Consider the following 25,849-nt stretch of genomic DNA (forward strand, 5'->3'; position numbering starts at 1 on the left):
CAGCATTTTGAAACATGTGGTCACGGAGAGCCCTCTCCTTCTGGTCTTTGACACACAGAAAAGTCTCCTGGAGGTGATTGTGGCGGCTAAAAGGGAAGGGCTTATACTTCTTTGCCTTCCACCACATTGCACCTATGTGTTGCAACCGCTGAAAATGTCAGTCTTTGGGCCGCTGAAGGAGTTCTCCAAGGTAACCGGACACCTCAGCCATTTCAAGAACTCAAACTTGATTAGCAGGTATTCCGCTACCCGTACCAGCAGTGCAAGGACCGGCGTGTTGTGGTGGAAGGTTTTAAGAAGTGTGGCATCTTTCCTTTTGACCCATCAGCTCGGGTCACGTTTGATGCCGTCTTGGTTCCTGTCAGGGCCCCGTGCCACCACCACCGCCTCTCCAGGAGACAGCCAAGAGCCATCCACCAGCTTGTCCTCATCTGCAGTCACAGACCTTTCGTCCCATCACCTGTCTGGCAGCACCCGCTAGTGGCAGCAGGGTTGATCCCAGAGGTCCTGGCGAAGACCCTCACTGCCATTCACTAACCATGGCAGAGGGATCTCAGAAGGTATCCTGTGACTGCCAGAGCCATCACTGACGAGGAATAAACAGAACTTATCCTGGAAAGGGCAAGTAGCAGTGGGCAGCCCTCACAAGAGAGAGGGGGCAGGAGAGGGCTGCCATCGACCAAACCATAGATGCCGTCATTGCCTCTGCTGGGACCCTGACAATGGCAACACCACTGTTATGGTTCCCCCTCCTAACCATCCCTCTGGCGCCACCTTGAGGCCCAGACGATTATCGCTGGAGCGTCCAGCTCCCAGTCGACAGCGCACTTGTTTCCTGTCTCCCCTCAGCACACCTGCAAACCATCTGCAATCACCGCCCTATAAGAACCCTGCCTGAACTCCACTCCAGTGCCAGATCGTACTGTGTCCATGATACCTCGTCCTCCCTGGTTTTTCCCTCGTCGACCCTTCCACGGACCTAGCCCCCTTACCGACTACTGGACCTCCCTGCCTCCCGACCATCTGCCTGTCCGACTACCCGTCTGCCTGCCCAACCATCTGCCTGTCCGACTACCCGTCTGCCTGCCTGACCGCCTGCCTGTCCGACTACCCGTCTACCTGCCCGACCTCCTGCCTGTCTGACTGCCCGCTCTCCTGCAGACCCCTGGACCGAACTTCGACTACTCTCTTTGGATTATCCACTTGTCCCCGTTCACTATTACCATTATTAAATACGCCTTCGGGCTCTCTGTGTGCCGTCGTTTGGTTCCTCAGACCTTCTGTGTAACAACCATAGGGGCACCCAGCTGCAGTAGCAGGCTATGTGCCTACTTCCCAGGTCATGCCATCAACACCCCTTAACTCCATTGGTACCACCAACTCCTCCAAGCCACCATCGGTGACTCTTCACACCACCACCACCTAGGAAGACACCACCAACCCTGTCTAAACTCCTCTGGGACCACTGCCTCTCCCACCTCCTGTGTCCATGCCACTGTCACTGTCTCTTCCGGCATGAATCCTACCTCCTGTGAAGGTACAGAAACCTTCAAAGGTAACCACATGACATTGTATAATGAAGTTATCATTCATCTGTTTATGTAATAAATTATGTCTAACAATTTTAACATTTTTAGCCCAGACCACTAGGAAGTCCACCTCGGTAGCTTCCTCCAAAGGTAAGGTGGAAAAGTAGACATTTGTAGCAAGGTGTACTCTACACTTATTCATGTACAAGTAAAAAGTGGTTGTCATGTATGCTTTTTGCCTAACTTGCTCTGTTTAACATGAGTTAACCTTTCCCCTCTGCAACCGAGAATAAAAGATCATCTCCTTCTGCCTCTGCTGCACCACCCATGGCATCACCTTCGTGTACTTAATGATTTGCTTTTAAATTAAATAAGTTGTTTTTTCTCTTTTTTTCTATTAGACCACAGGCAAGCCACTTCCTCCTCTGCCAAAACCACAGTTTGTAGTCTCTGTGGGGAGCATAACCCCCACAAGAAGAGGTGTGCTGCAACCTCTGCCCGCACTGGTCCCACTGCTGGTGTGTGCAGTGAGCAGATACTTTTAGTACAAAGGGACACTCCATACCCACAAAGAGACAAACTTTACTGGATACATATTCAATCAGACCTAGTAACAGTAACAAGGTTTCCGGGAAAAATCCGGGGTGCGGTTAGGGTTGGGTTCATGTGTTAATAGAATAGAAATAGTATAGTACATAAATACTTTATTGTCCACACAATGTGGAACATTTCTATTTGCACACTTACAACAGTTTCATTACAGCTGTACAAATTGTGCAAAGTAGAAAATGTGCACAGTGGAAATACATCAACGTACATTATGTGCTTGAAAGCAAAGATTAAAAAAAATAATAATAAAAGGTTTTTGGTATCTTGTAGCATTTCCTTGAGGATTTCAAGTTGAGGTAACTGGGTGATAATGGAAATTTACAATGTGAACAAAACCATCTTGACACACACCGAGGGGAAGTGATGTCTAATGCAAAAGTCCATCAACTTAAATAAACAAAACCGTGTGAAACGAAAAAAAGCATTGCATTTGAAAATTGTTGTTTAGGACACACTAGATTTTTTGGTCTTTGGGAGTGTGATTGGTTACGCGAGAACACGATAACTGGCTCAAACAGTACACCAGTTTTAAAAAACTATAGGTTTTAGTGATAATAACCAATAACAGTGAAAGCGATCATAAACCTTTAAGTTTGGTACAGTAATAAAAACATGACGTAAAGTTACTGAGCCATCATTGCAGTTCTTCTTCATAAAAAAATGTTTATCAATACCTACATACCTGAGATGAGACACTGATGTTCTTCAACCAGAGGCAAACCGGCATGCTACTACTTTCCCCATCTTAACACTGCTAAGCAATCCCTCTCTCTGAGAAAATCCCCAAGTCACAAATCCTTTTTTGTTCCCTTGGATTCCTAGGCCTTTGGTATGCGAGGGGAGGCCTAGGAATCCCCCAGTGAAATATGTGGTGGGTCTTGTATTACCCAATCCAAATATGAATATGAACCAATGCCAAAAAAATAAGATATGCACTGTGACGGCCGCCGGGGTGTGCGGGCGCGTCACGGACCCAAACACAGTGTAAGCAGAGAGGTCCACACCAGAATTATAATCAAAGATATTTATTCGGTTAGCGGGGAGAGGGAAGTGATAGAGAGAGGGTGGGGGTGAGAAGGCGTCGTGTCGTGAAGATAGCAGGGGAGTTCGGTACACGGTGGGTGGTCCTCTTACGTTCCAGGTCGGGGCGGCAGCGGGGTAGTCAGACAGGCGAAGGTTGGCAACGTAGCGGGCTCTCGGACGTTCTCGGGGTCGGGCTTCAAAGGGGGCTCTCCTATGGTCAGGGGTCATACACTGGACAATGGTGACTTGGCTTATTCTCTCTCTCATCAACTGCTCCTTGGTTCGCCGTAGCAACTCCCTCCAGTGGGTGCTCCGTTGGCTCCTTTTGTACGGTCTCTGCTGCTCCTGCTGATGCCCTTCAGCTGTGCCTTGACGAGCAGGAACTCCATGTATGGGCATACGGTGATTATCTCCACGGGTTGCAGCTGTGGCCCCTTGGGGCGCAGGAACTCCATACATGGTCCTGCCAAAGACAACACGGGGCAAGAGAGGGACAGCAGAAACAGCAGAGACAAAGCGAGGCGAGATATACACTCCATTTACCACCTTCCCACACTCGCGCATGGGCTTTGGCACGGGGCGGGCGCCACAGCACATTGATATGTTTGCTCACCAGAACTATCTATATATGGTTGTTTCAGCCTGCAAAGATCCTTTTTATCATTGCACGATTCCTAGACTTTTGTTGTTGTTAATTTGGTGGTTTACCCCAGGAAATAACAGAGCAAAGTTATCATAGTCATAGACTTGCATCCACTGGAATCATGCTTTACACTTTCAACATGTGACCCACACTGATACTGGATATGCACCAGCTCTGCCACTGACAAACACACTACAGTGCCTTCGGAAAGTATTCAGACCCCTTTACTTTTTCCACATTTTGTTGTGTTATAGACTCAATTTAAAATTGATTAAATTAAAAGAATTTGCCATCAATCCACACACAATACCCCAGAATGACAGTGAAAACAGGTTTTTAGAAATTTCAGTAAATGTATTCAAATTGAAATACAAGTAGGCTTGGTGGTAAAAACCTGAAGCGGGACATTAGACTACTCTCATATAAGCGTCTCTGTCACAACCATACAGTAGAGGCATGGGACAGAAAATTGTATCTTCTCTACCCAGCCTATATTGCATGAACATTCATAACTTTATTCTATAATCCATAGGTTGCATTATCAAAGCCAAATTACAACTAAAATATTTCCCCCGTTTCTCCACACTGTTGTGCGTTGCTGCTGTGCATATGAGAGAATGCTTGATGACTATTACAAAAAGTGTGACGGTGGACAAGGATATTGTAAAAACACAAGTTGGTCCCTGTTAAGATAACATGATATTTAAACAATTTCCACTCTTCATCTCCCTGTAATTCATGATCTAACCTGCTATCTAATAAACTGTTACATTTAGGAGATATTCTGTAATATGTATAAGTCTATCTAGCACGCTGATTATGCGAAGCTCTGCAATCACAAACAATTTTAATTTGAGTGATTAGTTTGTTACAAGGAGGGAACACAAATGTCAGCGCTGTCATTAATTTCAACCACAGAAGGATGGGTATTTTCAAACATCCTTCACAGCTCTTGCCTCTAAACTATTTGCGATAGCCCACCTCTACAATGACAAAATGTAGCAAAACGTTTTTGGTCTACCTTTCCTGTGTTGGAGACATGCAAATACAAACTAGGCTAATGTAATGGGGCTTATAAAACATGGCACTACTAATCTGGACTGAATCTTTGTAGCAGGTCATTTATAAACATTTGTATATTAAAGATAATGCCCGCTTTAGACGAGGTACTGCAAAATAGTACAAGATATATGTTTTACATACTGTGTTTTGACCCTTGATACTGAAGATCACACAATCTACATCTACTACAACATCCCCCAGCTAATCACAGATAGATAAATAAAAGACAAAAAATATGACATACTGTTTTATTCCTATCTAATTGACATGTCAACACTTAGGATAATTTACAATAACTCCCATAACAAGCTTGTTACTTCAATTGCTCTTTTTATAAACCTAATAATACTTAAATAATTAAAGCACAAGAATTACTGTAAAGTGTGGGATTTGTTGGGTTCCCACTCCCTCCCCAACAACCACTCTCGATAAGTGCATGACATGAATGGATGCACTATGTCAAGGCACTCCTGGTAGAAAGTTGCCCCCAAACATTGATCCCAAAACAGCTTATCCAGATACTCCGTCCTCCCTGGTGTTTCCCCTCGTCGACCCCTCCACGGACCTAGCCCCCTCCCCGACTACTGGACCTCCCGCCTTCCCGAACATCTGCTCGTCTGACTACCCGCCTGCCTGCCGAACCCCTGCTCGCCTGCCTGCCGAACCCCTGCTCGTCTGACTACCCGCCTGCCTGCCGAACACCCCTGCTCGTCCGACTACCCGCCTGCCTGCCGAACCCTGGACCGACCCACGATTACTCTTTTGGATTATCCTTCTCTCCCCTACCCCTTTTCCCCCTCTATTATTAAATACGCCTTCGGGCTAAACCCCCCACCATCTCTGAGCGCCGTCATTTTGTTCCGCTGATGTTCGAGTGTAACATATCCATCCCAATCCTTACAGGCCAAAAGCAAAATAGATATGTAGAATTACCATAAACAATCCCCAAAACCGTACAGAAACACATTCATGTGTTTCTAATATGCTTTAGTGTATTGTTTTTTTCACATGGGGTTTCCTTTTTGGAGTCATAGGAGAGATATGTAGCCTCGCCCCCCCTCAGCGTGCGCTGAAGTTCCTTACACATTACACGCTGCATACCAGAGGCCCCTCTGTGCGCGTATGCCACAAAATTCCTTATGTGTGCATACCACACTCCCTGCACACTGCATATCTTACCACCCAAACTCCTCCAACCTGCCCTCTGATGCTGCCACCTCACTATCTCATCAACCCCGCACCCCCTTCCCACTACAAACATACAGTAATCCATTCAAATCTAAACATGATAGCAAAAACACAAACCACACTTGCTTTAGAACAAACATTTTCTTTATTATATTTCCAGACAGCTATTCATGATTTTTCCCCCATTTACTAGTGTGCTGTAAAAGTTGTGGTGGTGGCAACTTCTTCCATTCTCTCTTTTCGGAAAAGTTAATTCAGATTTTATTTGATAGGGTCTTCTGCTTACAAACTCTGTTCTCACCTTATCAGACAGGGCTGGCCAGTCAGCAGGAACTATAGGTGCTGCCTTAGAGGACTTACTAGAGTCCTAGAGGACTTTGCTGTAAGCTATGTTTCAGTGGAGGTAGATGGAGTGGATGGTTGTACATAAACATGGGGCTGGTGTTATGATAGGTGTCCTTTCACTTGCAGGTAAAGTCAAACACAGATGTATATAGTTATATACCCATTGTGTGTGTGTTGCTTAGACATATAACTTATATATTGGTAATAAAAGTGCCAATGCATTGTGCAATTCACAGGGCTCACGTGGTGCAGGCTGTGTTTCAGTGGAGGTAGATGGGGTGGATGTCTCTCCATCTGTAGGTTGTGTTGTACTTAAACATGGGGCTGCTGGTATGATTGGTGTCCATTCACCTGCAGGCAAAGTCAATGTAGTTATTGGTAATAAAAGTGCAACTGTAATATGCAATAATAATAACTCAACACACAATTTCACAGTAAATAAATAAACTTGACTCGACCCACCTGTTGCAGGCTGTTATGCAGATGGAGGGTCTGTACCTTGACTCCTTTCCCAATAGCAGGGCCCCCGGGTTGTGCATTGGTGGGCTGTCCCAGATATTTCGTAAGTATACCTGGAAAGTTATGTAAGAGATGTAAGCCAAGACAAGCATACATGCATACATATGCAGTAGATTTATGTAGGTCCCAATCTGCAATAATACTGAGCAGCCTGACTAATCATTATGATTAAAGCAGCTGCAAAGTTTCAAATATGCCTGTCCCTTTTAATTGCCTGGCAGGCAATTTATGCAAAACACATTTTTATAAGTGGTTATGAATTAGGCTATTCATAACTAGGGATGGGTATCGTTAGGATTTTATCGATTCTATACCATTATCGATACTGCTTAAGGAGTAGATTATTATATTATATTGATAACATTATCTATACTTTTTGGAGGAAAGAAGACAATTCTTAAGAACATAACTGGCATTGCTTTTATTGCTTAATATAACAAGCATACACTTTTCACAGCAATATTGTAAATAATACAGAAAAAACTGAGTGAAGGGAGTTTGAGATAACGTCAAACCATCTGGAGCAGCAGTGGTTTGGTGAGGGGTGACCATCTAAATTAATCAAATTGGCGAATGTTTCATATATTTTTACATTAGCATTAATTACTTTGTCATAGTCAAGGTAAGGGGCTTGCTACTTGCATACCCGTGCCCCACCCATTGCCCCCTTGCAAAAGAACGACCGACTACATATATTTCATTTCACTTCCTCCTTTTCTTTATACTTTTGTGAAAAGTAGCGAAGCCATGTTATTAACGAGTGAGTGATGGATGAGCACACTTAAGGCCTCTACATGCTTCTGTACCGGTTCGCGCTACGCTACACTGTAGCAAGCACTCCGTAAGGGCCTCGACAGTATTGTTTGTGTTGTCAAGTGGAGGGCGTCTCCTTTCCTTGACTTTATATACAGTACAGAGGGCTGGGACTTTCGCTTGCGGCCATACCACCCTGAACACAACCGATCTCAGAAGCTAAGCAGGGTCGGGCCGGGTTAGTACTAGGATGGGGGGCCGGGATAGTAGTTATAGATAGGAGACCGCCTGGGAATACCCGGTGCAGTAAGCTTTTCCTCATTTCGACCAGTAGGGTGTACTATTGTCTCACCACTGTAGTTTGAACAGTGCTGTAGTGTGAACACAGCTCCAGTTTCATATTGCTGTTTTGAACAGTTTATACAGTTTGCTCCAAAACCACCTGCTAAGAATTGGTGACTCACTCAGCCTTCTCTTGAGCTCGATTCTAGACTGACAACTATGAACTATGAGCTGTGGAGTGGTAAAGCAATGTTAATTGCAGTTTTGGTGTTTTTCCCCCCCAGATAACTGTCATGTATGTACGCATGCGCATTGGAAAGAGAGATGATATATAAGCATGTAACGGCGGAAGCCTCGCGCTCTCTCATCAGTCCTATCTGTTGTACCAGTTAATAAACGCGATTGATACTGCCAGACGTAGCCATCATTTTATATAAGCTGAGACTTACACAATAACTCCCTGCCTTCTGCGTATCAACTGCAGTATTGTTTGTGTTGTCAAGTGGCGGGCGTCTCCTTTCCTCGACTTTATATACAGTGCAGAGGGCTGGCTCCTTCGCTTACGGCCATACCACCCTGAACACGCCCGATCTCGTCCGATCTCGGAAGCTAAGCAGGGTCGGGCCGGGTTAGTACTTGGATGGGAGACCGCCTGGGAATACCCGGTGCAGTAAGCTTTTCCTCATTTCGACCAGTAGGGTGTACTATTGTCTCACCACTGTAGTTTGAACAGTGCTGTAGTGTGAACACAGCTCCAGTTTCATATTGCTGTTTTGAACAGTTTATACAGTTTGCTCCAAAACCACCTGCTAAGAATTGGTGACTCACTCAGCCTTCTCTTGAGCTCGATTCTAGACTGACAACTATGAACTATGAGCTGTGGAGTGGTAAAGCAATGTTAATTGCAGTTTTGGTGTTTTTCCCCCCCAGATAACTGTCATGTATGTACGCATGCGCATTGGAAAGAGAGATGATATATAAGCATGTAACGGCGGAAGCCTCGCGCTCTCTCATCAGTCCTATCTGTTGTACCAGTTAATAAACGCGATTGATACTGCCAGACGTAGCCATCATTTTATATAAGCTGAGACTTACACAATAACTCCCTGCCTTCTGCGTATCAACTGCAGTATTGTTTGTGTTGTCAAGTGGCGGGCGTCTCCTTTCCTCGACTTTATATACAGTGCAGAGGGCTGGCTCCTTCGCTTACGGCCATACCACCCTGAACACGTCACAGTGCAAAGGATTCTGGGAAGTCGAGAGCGTTTGGAAGCGGGAGAATTTGAAACAGCGTTTGTGGAGATTAGTGTTTTCTGTTTGTTTATGTGAAAAATAGCGAAAAAAAGAAAAAAAGAAGTGAGTTTTGTTTTGTTTTGTGTATTCCCCCAACAGCTTGCTGTTTGGGGGGATATCTGTTTCAGTTTGAGTGTAGTTTTGTTTTCGGATTGGATAAATGGATACGAACAGGACAACGACAGACGACATGGCTAAGAACACGGATGACGGCAAGACGAATGGCGAAAACATAGAGAAGGCGAGAGTGGTGGAGAAAGCTGGAGTGGAGACGAGACAGACGGTGAATGCGGAGAAAGGAGAGAGAGTGAGAGGGAACGAAAAGGCGGCGGACGAGCCAAGCTACAGCAAAGATTTAACGGTGTTGTTGGAATTAGTAGGAGAAGAGAAAATTACGATGATGGAGATGCTGAAAACGACGAAGGATTTATGTGGGCTGGTGGTTGGATGTCGGTTCATTGGAATAAATAAATACGAACTGACTATGAGTCACCCTAATGGGAAGAGGCGCCTGATGGACGGCTTCAAAATCCGCGAGACCAGGATCATGGCAAAGGAGCTAACGAGCGATGAGATGGTGGTATCGTTCCTGGGGCTGCCTGTATACACAACGGACGAAGAAATCTTAAAGAAGCTTATGGACTGGGGAGTGATGGCAGTGTCGCCGATAAAAAGGAGAATGTGGCCGGGGACGAGGATATGTGAAGGAACAAGGTTTGTTAAGGTAAAGTTCAACGACGTAGTTAGGTCTTTACCATATTCAACAAGATTTGATACAGAAAAGGGAGCGGAGTTTTTCCGCGTTATTCACGATAGACAGGTCAAAGTTTGTAGGATGTGCCTACAACCAGGACATATTGTCCGTGAGTGTCCGGACTTCCTATGTAGGAAATGTGGGGACCAGGGACACTATGCGAGGGAATGCGTGACCATTATAAACAAGTGTGGAGTGTGTGGAAATAGGGAAGCGGGTTGTGTGTGTAAAGCAGGGGAGGAGGAGGGAAGCGCTCTCGCCGTAGAGACGGAGGAGGAAGGCAGATCGGGGAGTGAGGAGGATGAGGAAGGGGCAGTGGTAGAGGACTCAATTAATGAAGGGGTGATAGGTGTGCCAGACACCCAGATGGAGGAGCAGACGGGGGAGAAGTGGGGTATAGGGTCGAGCCTAGATGAGGAAGTAGCTGCATTGGTGGACCCGGCAACAGGGGGTGAAGGGGGCGGACAGAAGACCGGAGGGAGAGGATCTCAATGGGAGCCTTTGCCTCCGAGAACTGTGCGCCCGAATGAAGGGAAGAAAGCAGCTATGGAGTCTAGAGAGGCGACCCATACACCCACGCTAGACGAAACGGCTAGCTGGCGAGGTGGAATACCTAAAACTCCCCCACCCCAAATGTCTGACTCGATGGTGTCAATGGTAACGGAGGAGGAGAAGAGTGACAGTGGGTCTGAGGAGGAAATGTTGATGGGAAAAGGAATGAGAAAGAGGGCATATGCAGGACAACCGAACAAATTGGCCAGCTGGCAGAAAATCAAAGAAAGGAGGAAAGGGAAAAAGAAAAAATGATATTGAAAATGACATACACTCTATTTAACTTGTTTATAATGGTCACGATTGCCTCGCTTAATGTCAATGGTTTAAATGACATGGAGAAAGTAGAGGAAGTCCTGGCAAGATTCACAACAGACATTTTGCTTATACAAGAAACAAAGTGGTCAACAGAAAAAATAACAGAAGTCAAGGGAAAATGGAGGGGTTTGTTGTTTGTAAATTGTGGATTGGGGAAATCATGTGGGGTTGCAATATTTGTAAAAGAAAATGTGGTGCAAAATATAACAGAGGTTTTGAATGATGGGAAAGGGAGAGTGCTAGGTGTAGAGTTTGATGTCAATAATGTAAAGTATAGATTGATAAATGTGTATGCACCAAATAGGGAGATTGAAAAGAGAGAGTTTTTTGTTTCACTGGGTGTGCACTGTAAGGGAAATTGTATTCTGGTGGGGGATTTCAATGTATGTTGCACCAAGTTAGATACATATAGGGTAGATAGTTTTAAGCAAGATTCAGGGAGGAGGGGCTTATTAGAAATGATTGAGGTTAGGAATTTGATAGATGTATGGAGGGAGGGAAATGCAAGTAAAAGGGAATTTTCAAGGAGGCAGATAGTTAATGGGGTTTTGAAACAGAGTAGGATAGATTTAGTTTTAGCTTTTCAAGAAATCACAAGGGAAATAACTAATATACAGTACACATTTACAGGATATAGCGATCATGCAGCAATCACATTTCAATTTGGAAACAGGCAGAAAGGGAAAGGGGGGGGAGTGTGGTGTTTGAATGCGAGTGTGTTAGCAGAAAAGGAGTATAGAGAGATGGTGATGAAGTGTGTTGTGGAGCAAAGTATGTGTGAAAAATATGAGGAGGATGTGTGTGAATGGTGGGAATGTGTAAAAAAGCAAGTGAAAAGTTTAAGTATGAGATATTGTAGGAAAAGGAATCAAGCAAGAAAGAGAAAAGAATGGGTATTGAGAGAAAGAATGGCTGAAGAACTAAGACAAATAGATAGGAATCCGAATAGAAACATAGCAGAATATATAGGTATCAAAGGAGAATTAGAAGCACATGAAAAAGAAAAATGTAAAGGAGCAATAGTTAGGAGTAGGGCACAATATGCGGTGGAAGGGGAAAAATGCACATCTTTTTTTTTGAGGTTAGAGAAACGAACACAGTGTAGGAGTTATATAGAAGAAATAGAGAATGAAAGAGGAGAGATAGTGAATGATTATGTAGGGATATTGGAAACAGTACAGGGGTTTTATAGCGATTTATTTAAGAAAGGTAGTGTAGATAAAGATAGTGTAGATGAGGTATTAGGGACAGTTGAGCATAGGTTATCAGATAGTGATAGGGGAGTGTGTGAGAGTGAGTTGTCAGGATTTGAAGTGAATGCGGCCATCAGAAGTCTATCTAACAACAAAAGCCCAGGCTCTGATGGCCTGCCAGGTGAGTTTTATAAATGTTTTAGCGAGGTATTTAGTCCAATTTTGTTAAAGGTATATAGGGAAATGGAAAGGATAGGGAAGGTTAGTGAAACAATGTCAACAGGTTTAATTACAGTATTATATAAGAATAAGGGTAGCAAGTTGCAGTTAGGGAATTACAGAGGGATTAGCTTATTAAATACGGATTACAAAATATTAGCAAAAGTATTAGCAAATAGAATTAAGTCAGTAGTAGGGTCCATAGTCTCATCAACACAAGCATACAGTATTCCAGGGAGAGATATAGCAGATACGATAGGGTCAGTCAGGGATGTAGTGAGGCATATGAAGGAAGAGGGAGGTATAGTTTTGAGTGTAGATTTCAACAAGGCATTTGATAGAGTAGAACACGAGTTTATGTTTAGGACATTAGAGAGATTTGGGTTTGGAAATAGATTAGTGAACTGGATTAGATTATTGTATAGTAGCGCAAAGAGTAGGGTGAAGTGTAATGGGGTAGTGACAGATAGTTTTAGTTTAGAAAGATCAGTTAGGCAGGGGTGTCCATTATCATCTTTATTATACAGCATAACAGCAGAACCATTAGCCACCATGTTAAAAAAAGATCAACACATACAAAGCATCAATATTCCAGGGGGAGGGAGGAGTTTAATTCATCAATATGCAGACGATACAAACATAACAGTGAAAAATGTAGGCAGTTTAAATAGGGTTATGTATTTATTAGAGAAATATGGGAAAGCATCAGGGGCGAGAATGAACATAGAGAAGTCAGAAATTATGTGTGTAGGGAAGGTAGATATGAGGGAATTTAAGGTACCAATGAAAGTTGCGAAAGGGATGATAAAAGTGTTAGGAGTGAATGTAGGTGAGAATGAAAAGGAAGCAAGGGATGTTACATGGGCAGGGGTAGTGAATAAGGTAAAGCAGAATTTGAATTTATGGAAAATGAGGAAGTTAAAGTTGAGGGGCAGGGTGATAGTAGTAAATTGTTTAATTTTATCACGGGTGAATCACGTGTTGAGTGCACTAGAGCTGCCGTTGTGGGTTGTAAATGAGTTAAATAGGGCCATTAATAGTTTTTTGTGGGATGGGAAGCAGGCAAAAATTAGGCACAGGGTATTAATGAATGGGTTTAAGGATGGAGGGTTAAAATTGATAGATGTAGAGGTGAAAAAAAGGGCTTTGAGGGTTAAAACGATTAAAAAATATTTATATAGTAGGGATGAGTATTGTTGGATGGGTTTTTTTGAGGATTACTTGCACAGGTGTGGTGGATGTGGTGTGAATGGTCTTTGTATGATTTTTAACAAACCAAGGTGTGAGGGAGTGTCAGATTTTTATAAGGAGGTTTTTGAAGCGTGGGGGAAATATTTAAAACATGTAAAGTATGAGTGTGTGGACAAGGGGGAGGTGTTAAATCAACCAATCTTTCACAACACAAAAATAACTCACAACAATGCAATTCTGGTAAATAAACATTTTGAAAAAGCAGGAATAAAACAGGTCAAACATTTAATATCCAAAAGCAATAACAATTTCAAATCAGAACAGGAAATCATACAGGGAATAAGAAGAGTAGATAGGGATGTAAGAAGGCAGGTTATTATAGGGATGTACAAGAGAATTAGGGACAGCATTAGTAATGGGTGGAAAATATTAATGTTAGGACAGGGAGAGGTAGGTGAATCAAACAGGATGGTAGAGTTGAGTGTAGAGAGGAAGGGTTTTAGGGTTAAATTTGAAAATGTCACAACTAAATGTATATACACGGATTTACTGGGTGATGGGATGGAGAGGCCAGCGTCGGAAAAGGTGTGGGAAAAGGTTTTTGAAGGGTTAAATGTCAAAGAGGTATGGGGAAATTTGAATGTAAAATATAATAGTATTGACTGTGAGCACAATGATTTTAAAATTAGGCACAATAGGGTTTACACAAATGTTGTTTTGCACCAAATTGACAAGAATGTATGTAGGGAATGTGATGTATGTAAAAGAGAAGATGAAAATTTTAATCACTTATTTTTTGAATGTTCAATGTTGTCTGTACTGTTTGAGAATGTGAAAAATTTGTTGAATGTACACTGTGGGGTGAAAGTCGGAAATGAAAAGGAATGGAAGAAACTATTGTTGTTTGGAATGTGTGGAATAAAGAAAAATGTTAATGTTAATTTGGTGAATGTAATAATGAGTAATGTAAGGTATGCTATTGTATGTAGGAGGAATGTAGCACATTATGAGGTGAGAGTTATGAGGGTGTGGGATCTGTTTGTGTCACTTTTTAAAAAGAATATTAGATTAGTGTACACTTTTGGGAGGGTGGATTTTGAAAAACACTTTGTAAAAAACAGCACTCTGATAACAGCAACCGGATTTGGGGATTTAGTTTTTAATGTGTAGCATTGGGCACTTTTTTTTTAGTTCTTTGATTTGGTTTTGGGGTTTTGAATACATTTTCACAAATGTTCTGTGTGTGTTATGTCCGTCACGTTTAATGTAGTGTGTTTATGTCATGTCCATGTTAGATGTATTGAACACCTTTTGTAAATAATGTAAAATATGCTTTGTAATATGTATTTTTGATAATAAAAAGTTAAAAAAAAAAACACGCCCGATCTCGTCCGATCTCGGAAGCTAAGCAGGGTCGGGCCGGGTTAGTACTTGGATGGGAGACAGCCTGGGAATACCCGGTGCAGTAAGCTTTTCCTCATTTCGACCAGTAGGGTGTACTATTGTCTCACCACTGTAGTTTGAACAGTGCTGTAGTGTGAACACAGCTCCAGTTTCATATTGCTGTTTTGAACAGTTTATACAGTTTGCTCCAAAACCACCTGCTAAGAATTGGTGACTCACTCAGCCTTCTCTTGAGCTCGATTCTAGACTGACAACTATGAACTATGAGCTGTGGAGTGGTAAAGCAATGTTAATTGCAGTTTTGGTGTTTTTCCCCCCCAGATAACTGTCATGTATGTACGCATGCGCATTGGAAAGAGAGATGATATATAAGCATGTAACGGCGGAAGCCTCGCGCTCTCTCATCAGTCCTATCTGTTGTACCAGTTAATAAACGCGATTGATACTGCCAGACGTAGCCATCATTTTATATAAGCTGAGACTTACACAATAACTCCCTGCCTTCTGCGTATCAACTGCAGTATTGTTTGTGTTGTCAAGTGGCGGGCGTCTCCTTTCCTCGACTTTATATACAGTGCAGAGGGCTGGCTCCTTCGCTTACGGCCATACCACCCTGAACACGCCCGATCTCGTCCGATCTCGGAAGCTAAGCAGGGTCGGGCCGGGTTAGTACTTGGATGGGAGACCGCCTGGGAATACCCGGTGCAGTAAGCTTTTCCTCATTTCGACCAGTAGGGTGTACTATTGTCTCACCACTGTAGTTTGAACAGTGCTGTAGTGTGAACACAGCTCCAGTTTCATATTGCTGTTTTGAACAGTTTATACAGTTTGCTCCAAAACCACCTGCTAAGAATTGGTGACTCACTCAGCCTTCTCTTGAGCTCGATTCTAGACTGACAACTATGAACTATGAGCTGTGGAGTGGTAAAGCAATGTTAATTGCAGTTTTGGTGTTTTTCCCCCCCAGATAACTGTCATGTATGTACGCATGCGCATTGGAAAGAGAGATGATATATAAGCATGTAACGGCGGAAGCCTCGCGCTCTCTCATCAGTCCTATCTGTTGTACCAGTTAATAAACGCGATTGATACTGCCAGACGTAGCCATCATTTTATATAAGCTGAGACTTACACAATAACTCCCTGCCTTCTGCGTATCAACTGCAGTATTGTTTGTGTTGTCAAGTGGCGGGCGTCTCCTTTCCTCGACTTTATATACAGTGCAGAGGGCTGGCTCCTTCGCTTACGGCCATACCACCCTGAACACGTCACAGTGCAAAGGATTCTGGGAAGTCGAGAGCGTTTGGAAGCGGGAGAATTTGAAACAGCGTTTGTGGAGATTAGTGTTTTCTGTTTGTTTATGTGAAAAATAGCGAAAAAAAGAAAAAAAGAAGTGAGTTTTGTTTTGTTTTGTGTATTCCCCCAACAGCTTGCTGTTTGGGGGGATATCTGTTTCAGTTTGAGTGTAGTTTTGTTTTCGGATTGGATAAATGGATACGAACAGGACAACGACAGACGACATGGCTAAGAACACGGATGACGGCAAGACGAATGGCGAAAACATAGAGAAGGCGAGAGTGGTGGAGAAAGCTGGAGTGGAGACGAGACAGACGGTGAATGCGGAGAAAGGAGAGAGAGTGAGAGGGAACGAAAAGGCGGCGGACGAGCCAAGCTACAGCAAAGATTTAACGGTGTTGTTGGAATTAGTAGGAGAAGAGAAAATTACGATGATGGAGATGCTGAAAACGACGAAGGATTTATGTGGGCTGGTGGTTGGATGTCGGTTCATTGGAATAAATAAATACGAACTGACTATGAGTCACCCTAATGGGAAGAGGCGCCTGATGGACGGCTTCAAAATCCGCGAGACCAGGATCATGGCAAAGGAGCTAACGAGCGATGAGATGGTGGTATCGTTCCTGGGGCTGCCTGTATACACAACGGACGAAGAAATCTTAAAGAAGCTTATGGACTGGGGAGTGATGGCAGTGTCGCCGATAAAAAGGAGAATGTGGCCGGGGACGAGGATATGTGAAGGAACAAGGTTTGTTAAGGTAAAGTTCAACGACGTAGTTAGGTCTTTACCATATTCAACAAGATTTGATACAGAAAAGGGAGCGGAGTTTTTCCGCGTTATTCACGATAGACAGGTCAAAGTTTGTAGGATGTGCCTACAACCAGGACATATTGTCCGTGAGTGTCCGGACTTCCTATGTAGGAAATGTGGGGACCAGGGACACTATGCGAGGGAATGCGTGACCATTATAAACAAGTGTGGAGTGTGTGGAAATAGGGAAGCGGGTTGTGTGTGTAAAGCAGGGGAGGAGGAGGGAAGCGCTCTCGCCGTAGAGACGGAGGAGGAAGGCAGATCGGGGAGTGAGGAGGATGAGGAAGGGGCAGTGGTAGAGGACTCAATTAATGAAGGGGTGATAGGTGTGCCAGACACCCAGATGGAGGAGCAGACGGGGGAGAAGTGGGGTATAGGGTCGAGCCTAGATGAGGAAGTAGCTGCATTGGTGGACCCGGCAACAGGGGGTGAAGGGGGCGGACAGAAGACCGGAGGGAGAGGATCTCAATGGGAGCCTTTGCCTCCGAGAACTGTGCGCCCGAATGAAGGGAAGAAAGCAGCTATGGAGTCTAGAGAGGCGACCCATACACCCACGCTAGACGAAACGGCTAGCTGGCGAGGTGGAATACCTAAAACTCCCCCACCCCAAATGTCTGACTCGATGGTGTCAATGGTAACGGAGGAGGAGAAGAGTGACAGTGGGTCTGAGGAGGAAATGTTGATGGGAAAAGGAATGAGAAAGAGGGCATATGCAGGACAACCGAACAAATTGGCCAGCTGGCAGAAAATCAAAGAAAGGAGGAAAGGGAAAAAGAAAAAATGATATTGAAAATGACATACACTCTATTTAACTTGTTTATAATGGTCACGATTGCCTCGCTTAATGTCAATGGTTTAAATGACATGGAGAAAGTAGAGGAAGTCCTGGCAAGATTCACAACAGACATTTTGCTTATACAAGAAACAAAGTGGTCAACAGAAAAAATAACAGAAGTCAAGGGAAAATGGAGGGGTTTGTTGTTTGTAAATTGTGGATTGGGGAAATCATGTGGGGTTGCAATATTTGTAAAAGAAAATGTGGTGCAAAATATAACAGAGGTTTTGAATGATGGGAAAGGGAGAGTGCTAGGTGTAGAGTTTGATGTCAATAATGTAAAGTATAGATTGATAAATGTGTATGCACCAAATAGGGAGATTGAAAAGAGAGAGTTTTTTGTTTCACTGGGTGTGCACTGTAAGGGAAATTGTATTCTGGTGGGGGATTTCAATGTATGTTGCACCAAGTTAGATACATATAGGGTAGATAGTTTTAAGCAAGATTCAGGGAGGAGGGGCTTATTAGAAATGATTGAGGTTAGGAATTTGATAGATGTATGGAGGGAGGGAAATGCAAGTAAAAGGGAATTTTCAAGGAGGCAGATAGTTAATGGGGTTTTGAAACAGAGTAGGATAGATTTAGTTTTAGCTTTTCAAGAAATCACAAGGGAAATAACTAATATACAGTACACATTTACAGGATATAGCGATCATGCAGCAATCACATTTCAATTTGGAAACAGGCAGAAAGGGAAAGGGGGGGGAGTGTGGTGTTTGAATGCGAGTGTGTTAGCAGAAAAGGAGTATAGAGAGATGGTGATGAAGTGTGTTGTGGAGCAAAGTATGTGTGAAAAATATGAGGAGGATGTGTGTGAATGGTGGGAATGTGTAAAAAAGCAAGTGAAAAGTTTAAGTATGAGATATTGTAGGAAAAGGAATCAAGCAAGAAAGAGAAAAGAATGGGTATTGAGAGAAAGAATGGCTGAAGAACTAAGACAAATAGATAGGAATCCGAATAGAAACATAGCAGAATATATAGGTATCAAAGGAGAATTAGAAGCACATGAAAAAGAAAAATGTAAAGGAGCAATAGTTAGGAGTAGGGCACAATATGCGGTGGAAGGGGAAAAATGCACATCTTTTTTTTTGAGGTTAGAGAAACGAACACAGTGTAGGAGTTATATAGAAGAAATAGAGAATGAAAGAGGAGAGATAGTGAATGATTATGTAGGGATATTGGAAACAGTACAGGGGTTTTATAGCGATTTATTTAAGAAAGGTAGTGTAGATAAAGATAGTGTAGATGAGGTATTAGGGACAGTTGAGCATAGGTTATCAGATAGTGATAGGGGAGTGTGTGAGAGTGAGTTGTCAGGATTTGAAGTGAATGCGGCCATCAGAAGTCTATCTAACAACAAAAGCCCAGGCTCTGATGGCCTGCCAGGTGAGTTTTATAAATGTTTTAGCGAGGTATTTAGTCCAATTTTGTTAAAGGTATATAGGGAAATGGAAAGGATAGGGAAGGTTAGTGAAACAATGTCAACAGGTTTAATTACAGTATTATATAAGAATAAGGGTAGCAAGTTGCAGTTAGGGAATTACAGAGGGATTAGCTTATTAAATACGGATTACAAAATATTAGCAAAAGTATTAGCAAATAGAATTAAGTCAGTAGTAGGGTCCATAGTCTCATCAACACAAGCATACAGTATTCCAGGGAGAGATATAGCAGATACGATAGGGTCAGTCAGGGATGTAGTGAGGCATATGAAGGAAGAGGGAGGTATAGTTTTGAGTGTAGATTTCAACAAGGCATTTGATAGAGTAGAACACGAGTTTATGTTTAGGACATTAGAGAGATTTGGGTTTGGAAATAGATTAGTGAACTGGATTAGATTATTGTATAGTAGCGCAAAGAGTAGGGTGAAGTGTAATGGGGTAGTGACAGATAGTTTTAGTTTAGAAAGATCAGTTAGGCAGGGGTGTCCATTATCATCTTTATTATACAGCATAACAGCAGAACCATTAGCCACCATGTTAAAAAAAGATCAACACATACAAAGCATCAATATTCCAGGGGGAGGGAGGAGTTTAATTCATCAATATGCAGACGATACAAACATAACAGTGAAAAATGTAGGCAGTTTAAATAGGGTTATGTATTTATTAGAGAAATATGGGAAAGCATCAGGGGCGAGAATGAACATAGAGAAGTCAGAAATTATGTGTGTAGGGAAGGTAGATATGAGGGAATTTAAGGTACCAATGAAAGTTGCGAAAGGGATGATAAAAGTGTTAGGAGTGAATGTAGGTGAGAATGAAAAGGAAGCAAGGGATGTTACATGGGCAGGGGTAGTGAATAAGGTAAAGCAGAATTTGAATTTATGGAAAATGAGGAAGTTAAAGTTGAGGGGCAGGGTGATAGTAGTAAATTGTTTAATTTTATCACGGGTGAATCACGTGTTGAGTGCACTAGAGCTGCCGTTGTGGGTTGTAAATGAGTTAAATAGGGCCATTAATAGTTTTTTGTGGGATGGGAAGCAGGCAAAAATTAGGCACAGGGTATTAATGAATGGGTTTAAGGATGGAGGGTTAAAATTGATAGATGTAGAGGTGAAAAAAAGGGCTTTGAGGGTTAAAACGATTAAAAAATATTTATATAGTAGGGATGAGTATTGTTGGATGGGTTTTTTTGAGGATTACTTGCACAGGTGTGGTGGATGTGGTGTGAATGGTCTTTGTATGATTTTTAACAAACCAAGGTGTGAGGGAGTGTCAGATTTTTATAAGGAGGTTTTTGAAGCGTGGGGGAAATATTTAAAACATGTAAAGTATGAGTGTGTGGACAAGGGGGAGGTGTTAAATCAACCAATCTTTCACAACACAAAAATAACTCACAACAATGCAATTCTGGTAAATAAACATTTTGAAAAAGCAGGAATAAAACAGGTCAAACATTTAATATCCAAAAGCAATAACAATTTCAAATCAGAACAGGAAATCATACAGGGAATAAGAAGAGTAGATAGGGATGTAAGAAGGCAGGTTATTATAGGGATGTACAAGAGAATTAGGGACAGCATTAGTAATGGGTGGAAAATATTAATGTTAGGACAGGGAGAGGTAGGTGAATCAAACAGGATGGTAGAGTTGAGTGTAGAGAGGAAGGGTTTTAGGGTTAAATTTGAAAATGTCACAACTAAATGTATATACACGGATTTACTGGGTGATGGGATGGAGAGGCCAGCGTCGGAAAAGGTGTGGGAAAAGGTTTTTGAAGGGTTAAATGTCAAAGAGGTATGGGGAAATTTGAATGTAAAATATAATAGTATTGACTGTGAGCACAATGATTTTAAAATTAGGCACAATAGGGTTTACACAAATGTTGTTTTGCACCAAATTGACAAGAATGTATGTAGGGAATGTGATGTATGTAAAAGAGAAGATGAAAATTTTAATCACTTATTTTTTGAATGTTCAATGTTGTCTGTACTGTTTGAGAATGTGAAAAATTTGTTGAATGTACACTGTGGGGTGAAAGTCGGAAATGAAAAGGAATGGAAGAAACTATTGTTGTTTGGAATGTGTGGAATAAAGAAAAATGTTAATGTTAATTTGGTGAATGTAATAATGAGTAATGTAAGGTATGCTATTGTATGTAGGAGGAATGTAGCACATTATGAGGTGAGAGTTATGAGGGTGTGGGATCTGTTTGTGTCACTTTTTAAAAAGAATATTAGATTAGTGTACACTTTTGGGAGGGTGGATTTTGAAAAACACTTTGTAAAAAACAGCACTCTGATAACAGCAACCGGATTTGGGGATTTAGTTTTTAATGTGTAGCATTGGGCACTTTTTTTTTAGTTCTTTGATTTGGTTTTGGGGTTTTGAATACATTTTCACAAATGTTCTGTGTGTGTTATGTCCGTCACGTTTAATGTAGTGTGTTTATGTCATGTCCATGTTAGATGTATTGAACACCTTTTGTAAATAATGTAAAATATGCTTTGTAATATGTATTTTTGATAATAAAAAGTTAAAAAAAAAAACACGCCCGATCTCGTCCGATCTCGGAAGCTAAGCAGGGTCGGGCCGGGTTAGTACTTGGATGGGAGACAGCCTGGGAATGGCCCATGACCCCCCCAAGTCCCTATTGCTCAACCTGGGATCGGATGAAAATTGATCAGAAAGAAGGATGCCCCCTGGTGTTCACTGGCCTGAAGTTCTATTTACAGAAATGTCATGTATAAGAATTGATTGAAATCCACTTGGCTGCTGAATGTTGTTTGCATTATTTGCATAGTTTGAGTTGATGTAGATGATTAGATTAGATTAGATTCAACTTTATTGTCATTGTGCAGAGTACAAGTACAGAGACAACGAAATGCAGTTAGCGTCTAACCAGAAGTGCAAAAAGCAGAAAGTGCAATGAACAGTATATACAAGTAGTGCAGTATGTGAGCAGTAAGTAGTGCAGTATAGTATAGTAGTGCAGTGTAAGCAGTAAATGAATAGCAGTAGCATTATAAGCAGAATAAATAGGTTACAGTATGAACAGTGTATCAGCATATGAGCTGTATAGGCAATGCAGTCTAGCAGTATATATGTATTAACAGTAACAATAGGGTAGATAGCAGAATAAATATAAAAATGGAATGCCGTATGAACAGTATAAACAGGTATAAACAGGTATGTAGATTGATGAGATTTATATATTTAGGTGGAAAAGTGTACAATTATAACATTTTTGGCCTGAACTATAAAGGGTGTAAGAATGTATTTAATGCACTCTCACTTTGTCTGGAAGACATCTGAGCCATTCACACGACTCATTGTAATGACCACCCAGGGGGTGCAGTCAGCACAATCTAATTAGCAATGCATATTGACACTTCAGAGTCTGGGAGAAGACACAAAGACAACTTCTCTGTTTTATCTGGTTTTAACCTATGTAACTTGATTTCTTTCATTTGGTTTACTTGGTTACATTTAAGGTTATTGGTAACTGTTAAATAAACCACCATTCATATCTCTTTCCTCCGTAGCCCTTCTTAGCCTTACTCACGTGTTATTAGTTGATAAACTACATTCGAGGTCAACCTACTAATCTTATTGGAGTCAGATTAAATTGTAGTCTATAATACTTGATCACCATTGATGCATTGCTTTGACCAAAAAATACCATAGTGTATTTCCCCTTTATAAGGGGAAACTGATCATACAAACCATACCATTTCTGAATGCTTGCACCTCGTGTTATGATGTGTGACATGAGATATGCCCCACCATCCTACTTACCATGCAGCCCATAATTAATAAACTGGGTGTTGGTAAAAGTATTTTCTTAGAGCTTATACTCTAGGTGTTTCACCTACAATCATTTTTGACATGTCCCACCCTCCTCTTTTTTTCTGAAACCCAAGCATACAGAGACTCCAAAATACTTGAAATACTTTTATTTATATTATTACTTAAAAATGTTATTCACAAATTACCAAATAGTATTACAGTTTTATTCTTTAACTAGAATGTGTTTCGTCCCAACGAACTGCGAGAGTGTGGTTGCTAAAATGCCGCAGATGGTCACCAACAGTTACTGAATAAGACATGAGAACAGTGCATTTTGTGAAACGAAAATGCATTCAAAATGTACAAAGAACCCAATGTAAAGGTTTCAACATGCACATTTTTCCATTTACTACATATGCACTCAGATTCCATGTATGGGGCACAGATATATTATTTTTATGACACACAAACACAAGTAGGCAGACCTGTTTAGTTGAAAGCCCACTCACCACGTCAAGGTACAGGCCATGAGTGAGATGACGAGAGACAAACATTTACAAACATTTAGTTAAACATGGAGCTGACAAAGACATACAAACATCACAAGGACATGCACACAAAAAAACGGCACGAGGACACGCATGACAAAAACACCGATTAATTGAACATAAACTAACAATAAAGGGTATGTAAATGAATTGTGTTAGATTGAAACAGAGGTTAGATTGGACCGGATATTGGACATAGACCAGAACATGTTTGTATAAAAAAATACTACAAAGTGCATTTTTAACTACAATATAAATAATAAAAAAGACAAGAACATTCTTTAATTAAACTACAAAGTGCATTTTTAACTACAATATAAATAAATAGGCTGACTGTATTGCTCTACTTGCTAAAACACTTTGAAACACTGACTCAAACAAGGCACCGACCAAACAAGGTGTAGCCCCACCTGGACTCATACTGTTTGACGAATAGGGCGGCGGTCTTGTCGTGCTCGTGAAGAGAGCTGGCGGCGGTGGTGATCTTCTGCCTGAGGTCGGCTGGCACTAGGTGGAGGTTGCTGTTGTCTGCCAGTTCTAGAAGCAGCAAGGCCAGTGTCTCCACTTCCTCTATTCCTGGCAGATGCAGATGTCTCTGGCTCATGAGCACATCTTGCAGAGCAGGACTATCCTCCTCCTCCACCTGTTCTGCCTGGGTTAGGATGGCATGCTTCCTACAGACGCTGTCGATAGGATCCTCCTCTGACTCTGCAGACATGCCAAGACCCTCGTCTGCCATCTCCTCATCTTCACCTTGTTCCTGTTCAACCGACTCCGACTCCTCACGAGACTGCTCTTCCTCAACTGCAAATATGTAATTGTACTAATCACAAATGTGTCTGCGTAGTTACAACAACCACTTGTGGATTCATTCAATAATATGCACGGTTTCTTTGCTTCTTTGCTTTTAAAACGTAACTTTATACCATGTTTGTCGTCACTGCTAGAATATGCATGAAAAACTATGGATAACTAAGGATAACCTTGCGTAAGTGTGTGATTAAGTACTGTACCTTTCTGGACATAGTAGTCCCTAGCAGTGAAGCTGGTGGACTGGCACATGGCATCCTCCACGCCAAGGAGCTCCTCCTCGTCTGGGTGCTCGTACGCATCAGGGACGGGCATTGGAGCAGCAAAGTTGGGCTCCAGGACGTGATCCTTGCCGAAGAGAACCTCGGCCTGCTGATTGATGCGCTGGATCTGTCGCACGTCCATGCACGACGTCTGCCGACCCTGACCACCAGCAACCCGGAGTGATGCCATGCGGTTGTTCCACTGCACAGCAAAGGCCATCAGGTATACCTGAAACACATGACCATTTTGACTGTTATTGTATATGCTTAGAAGTGATGACTAAAACTGTGAAATAAAATGCATCATTGAAACTACGCTATATCGAAGTGTTTTTCTTTTTTTTTTTTTTAATTACTCACTTGGAATGGCATAATCCCACATCTCTGTGAAGGAATGGCATTGTACAGGTGTGCGTGCAACCCCTCCAAAGAGTTACTGCCTCGCCGGCACCTGTGCTTGTTCAGCCGAACGCCATTCAGCACCACCACCTTCACAGAAACATAGAGCTGTATGCCAGGGGGATACTGTAAAGCACAACGAATTGCAAGTTCCTTATTTATTCTGGTGTCCTTTGAAATTTTTGCCATACAAGTTTGAATGGTTTTATAATGACACACGATGACTGCAAAGACATGAACCCACCTGCATGCAACTGAGATGCTTGCTTGCAGTTGCCCAGTGAGCATCAACTGCCTCTGTCGACTTGAACAGGTGGATTCCGTCAATGTCAAGGCCTGCTGGTCCCCTGAACTCTGCAATGATGGACTCAATCACCAAAGCGGTCTCCTGTAACATATATATTCTCAGCTTTGAGTGTTGTCACAACTAGAATGAGTGTAACACAACTGATGGACGGAGTAGGTTTTACCAATAACAAAACTGGCTTTATTTTCCCATATGGTGCAATTATCAAACAAACAAATGTGCGAAACGTCTGCACCAAAACCAAATGACAAAGACAAAAGATAGCAAAGGCAAAACAAAGGAAACAGCATGACACAGGTAGAGTCTGCACACCTGGAACACTCACAGAAACAACGAGGGCAAACAGAGGGTTAAATATGGTGAAGGGAAAGGCACAGGCCAGCGGGCCGTCACAGTGTTAAATCAGTCGTTACTCCTAATGATCTTACATGTATTTTCAAAACTAGATCTGAGTGACACCTTAGTCCAGTAC

At 42.2% G+C, this 25,849-nt stretch overlaps 1 protein-coding gene and 1 pseudogene across 2 annotated transcripts in view; both read right to left on the reverse strand.

Moving 5' to 3' along the window:
- The window catches only part of LOC310824151 (cytochrome P450 3A27-like), a 145,013-nt pseudogene that overhangs the window by 38,419 nt on the left and 80,745 nt on the right, over positions 1-25,849 (reverse strand). The gene's annotated exons all lie outside the window — the stretch shown is intronic.
- Positions 6,747-25,849, reverse strand: part of LOC310823680 (cytochrome P450 3A27-like) — a gene marked incomplete at both ends in the record, with an annotated part of 96,880 nt that continues 77,777 nt past the window's right edge. The window contains 2 exons of the mRNA XM_083696544.1: positions 6,747-6,750; positions 6,898-6,971. Coding sequence (XP_083552670.1) covers positions 6,747-6,750; positions 6,898-6,971 — 78 coding nt within the window. The remainder of the gene's footprint in view (positions 6,751-6,897; positions 6,972-25,849) is intronic.

This window comes from Argentina silus, assembly GCF_951799395.1.
Source record: "Argentina silus genome assembly, chromosome: Y".
In the NCBI taxonomy this organism is placed as follows: Eukaryota; Metazoa; Chordata; class Actinopteri; order Argentiniformes; family Argentinidae; genus Argentina; species Argentina silus.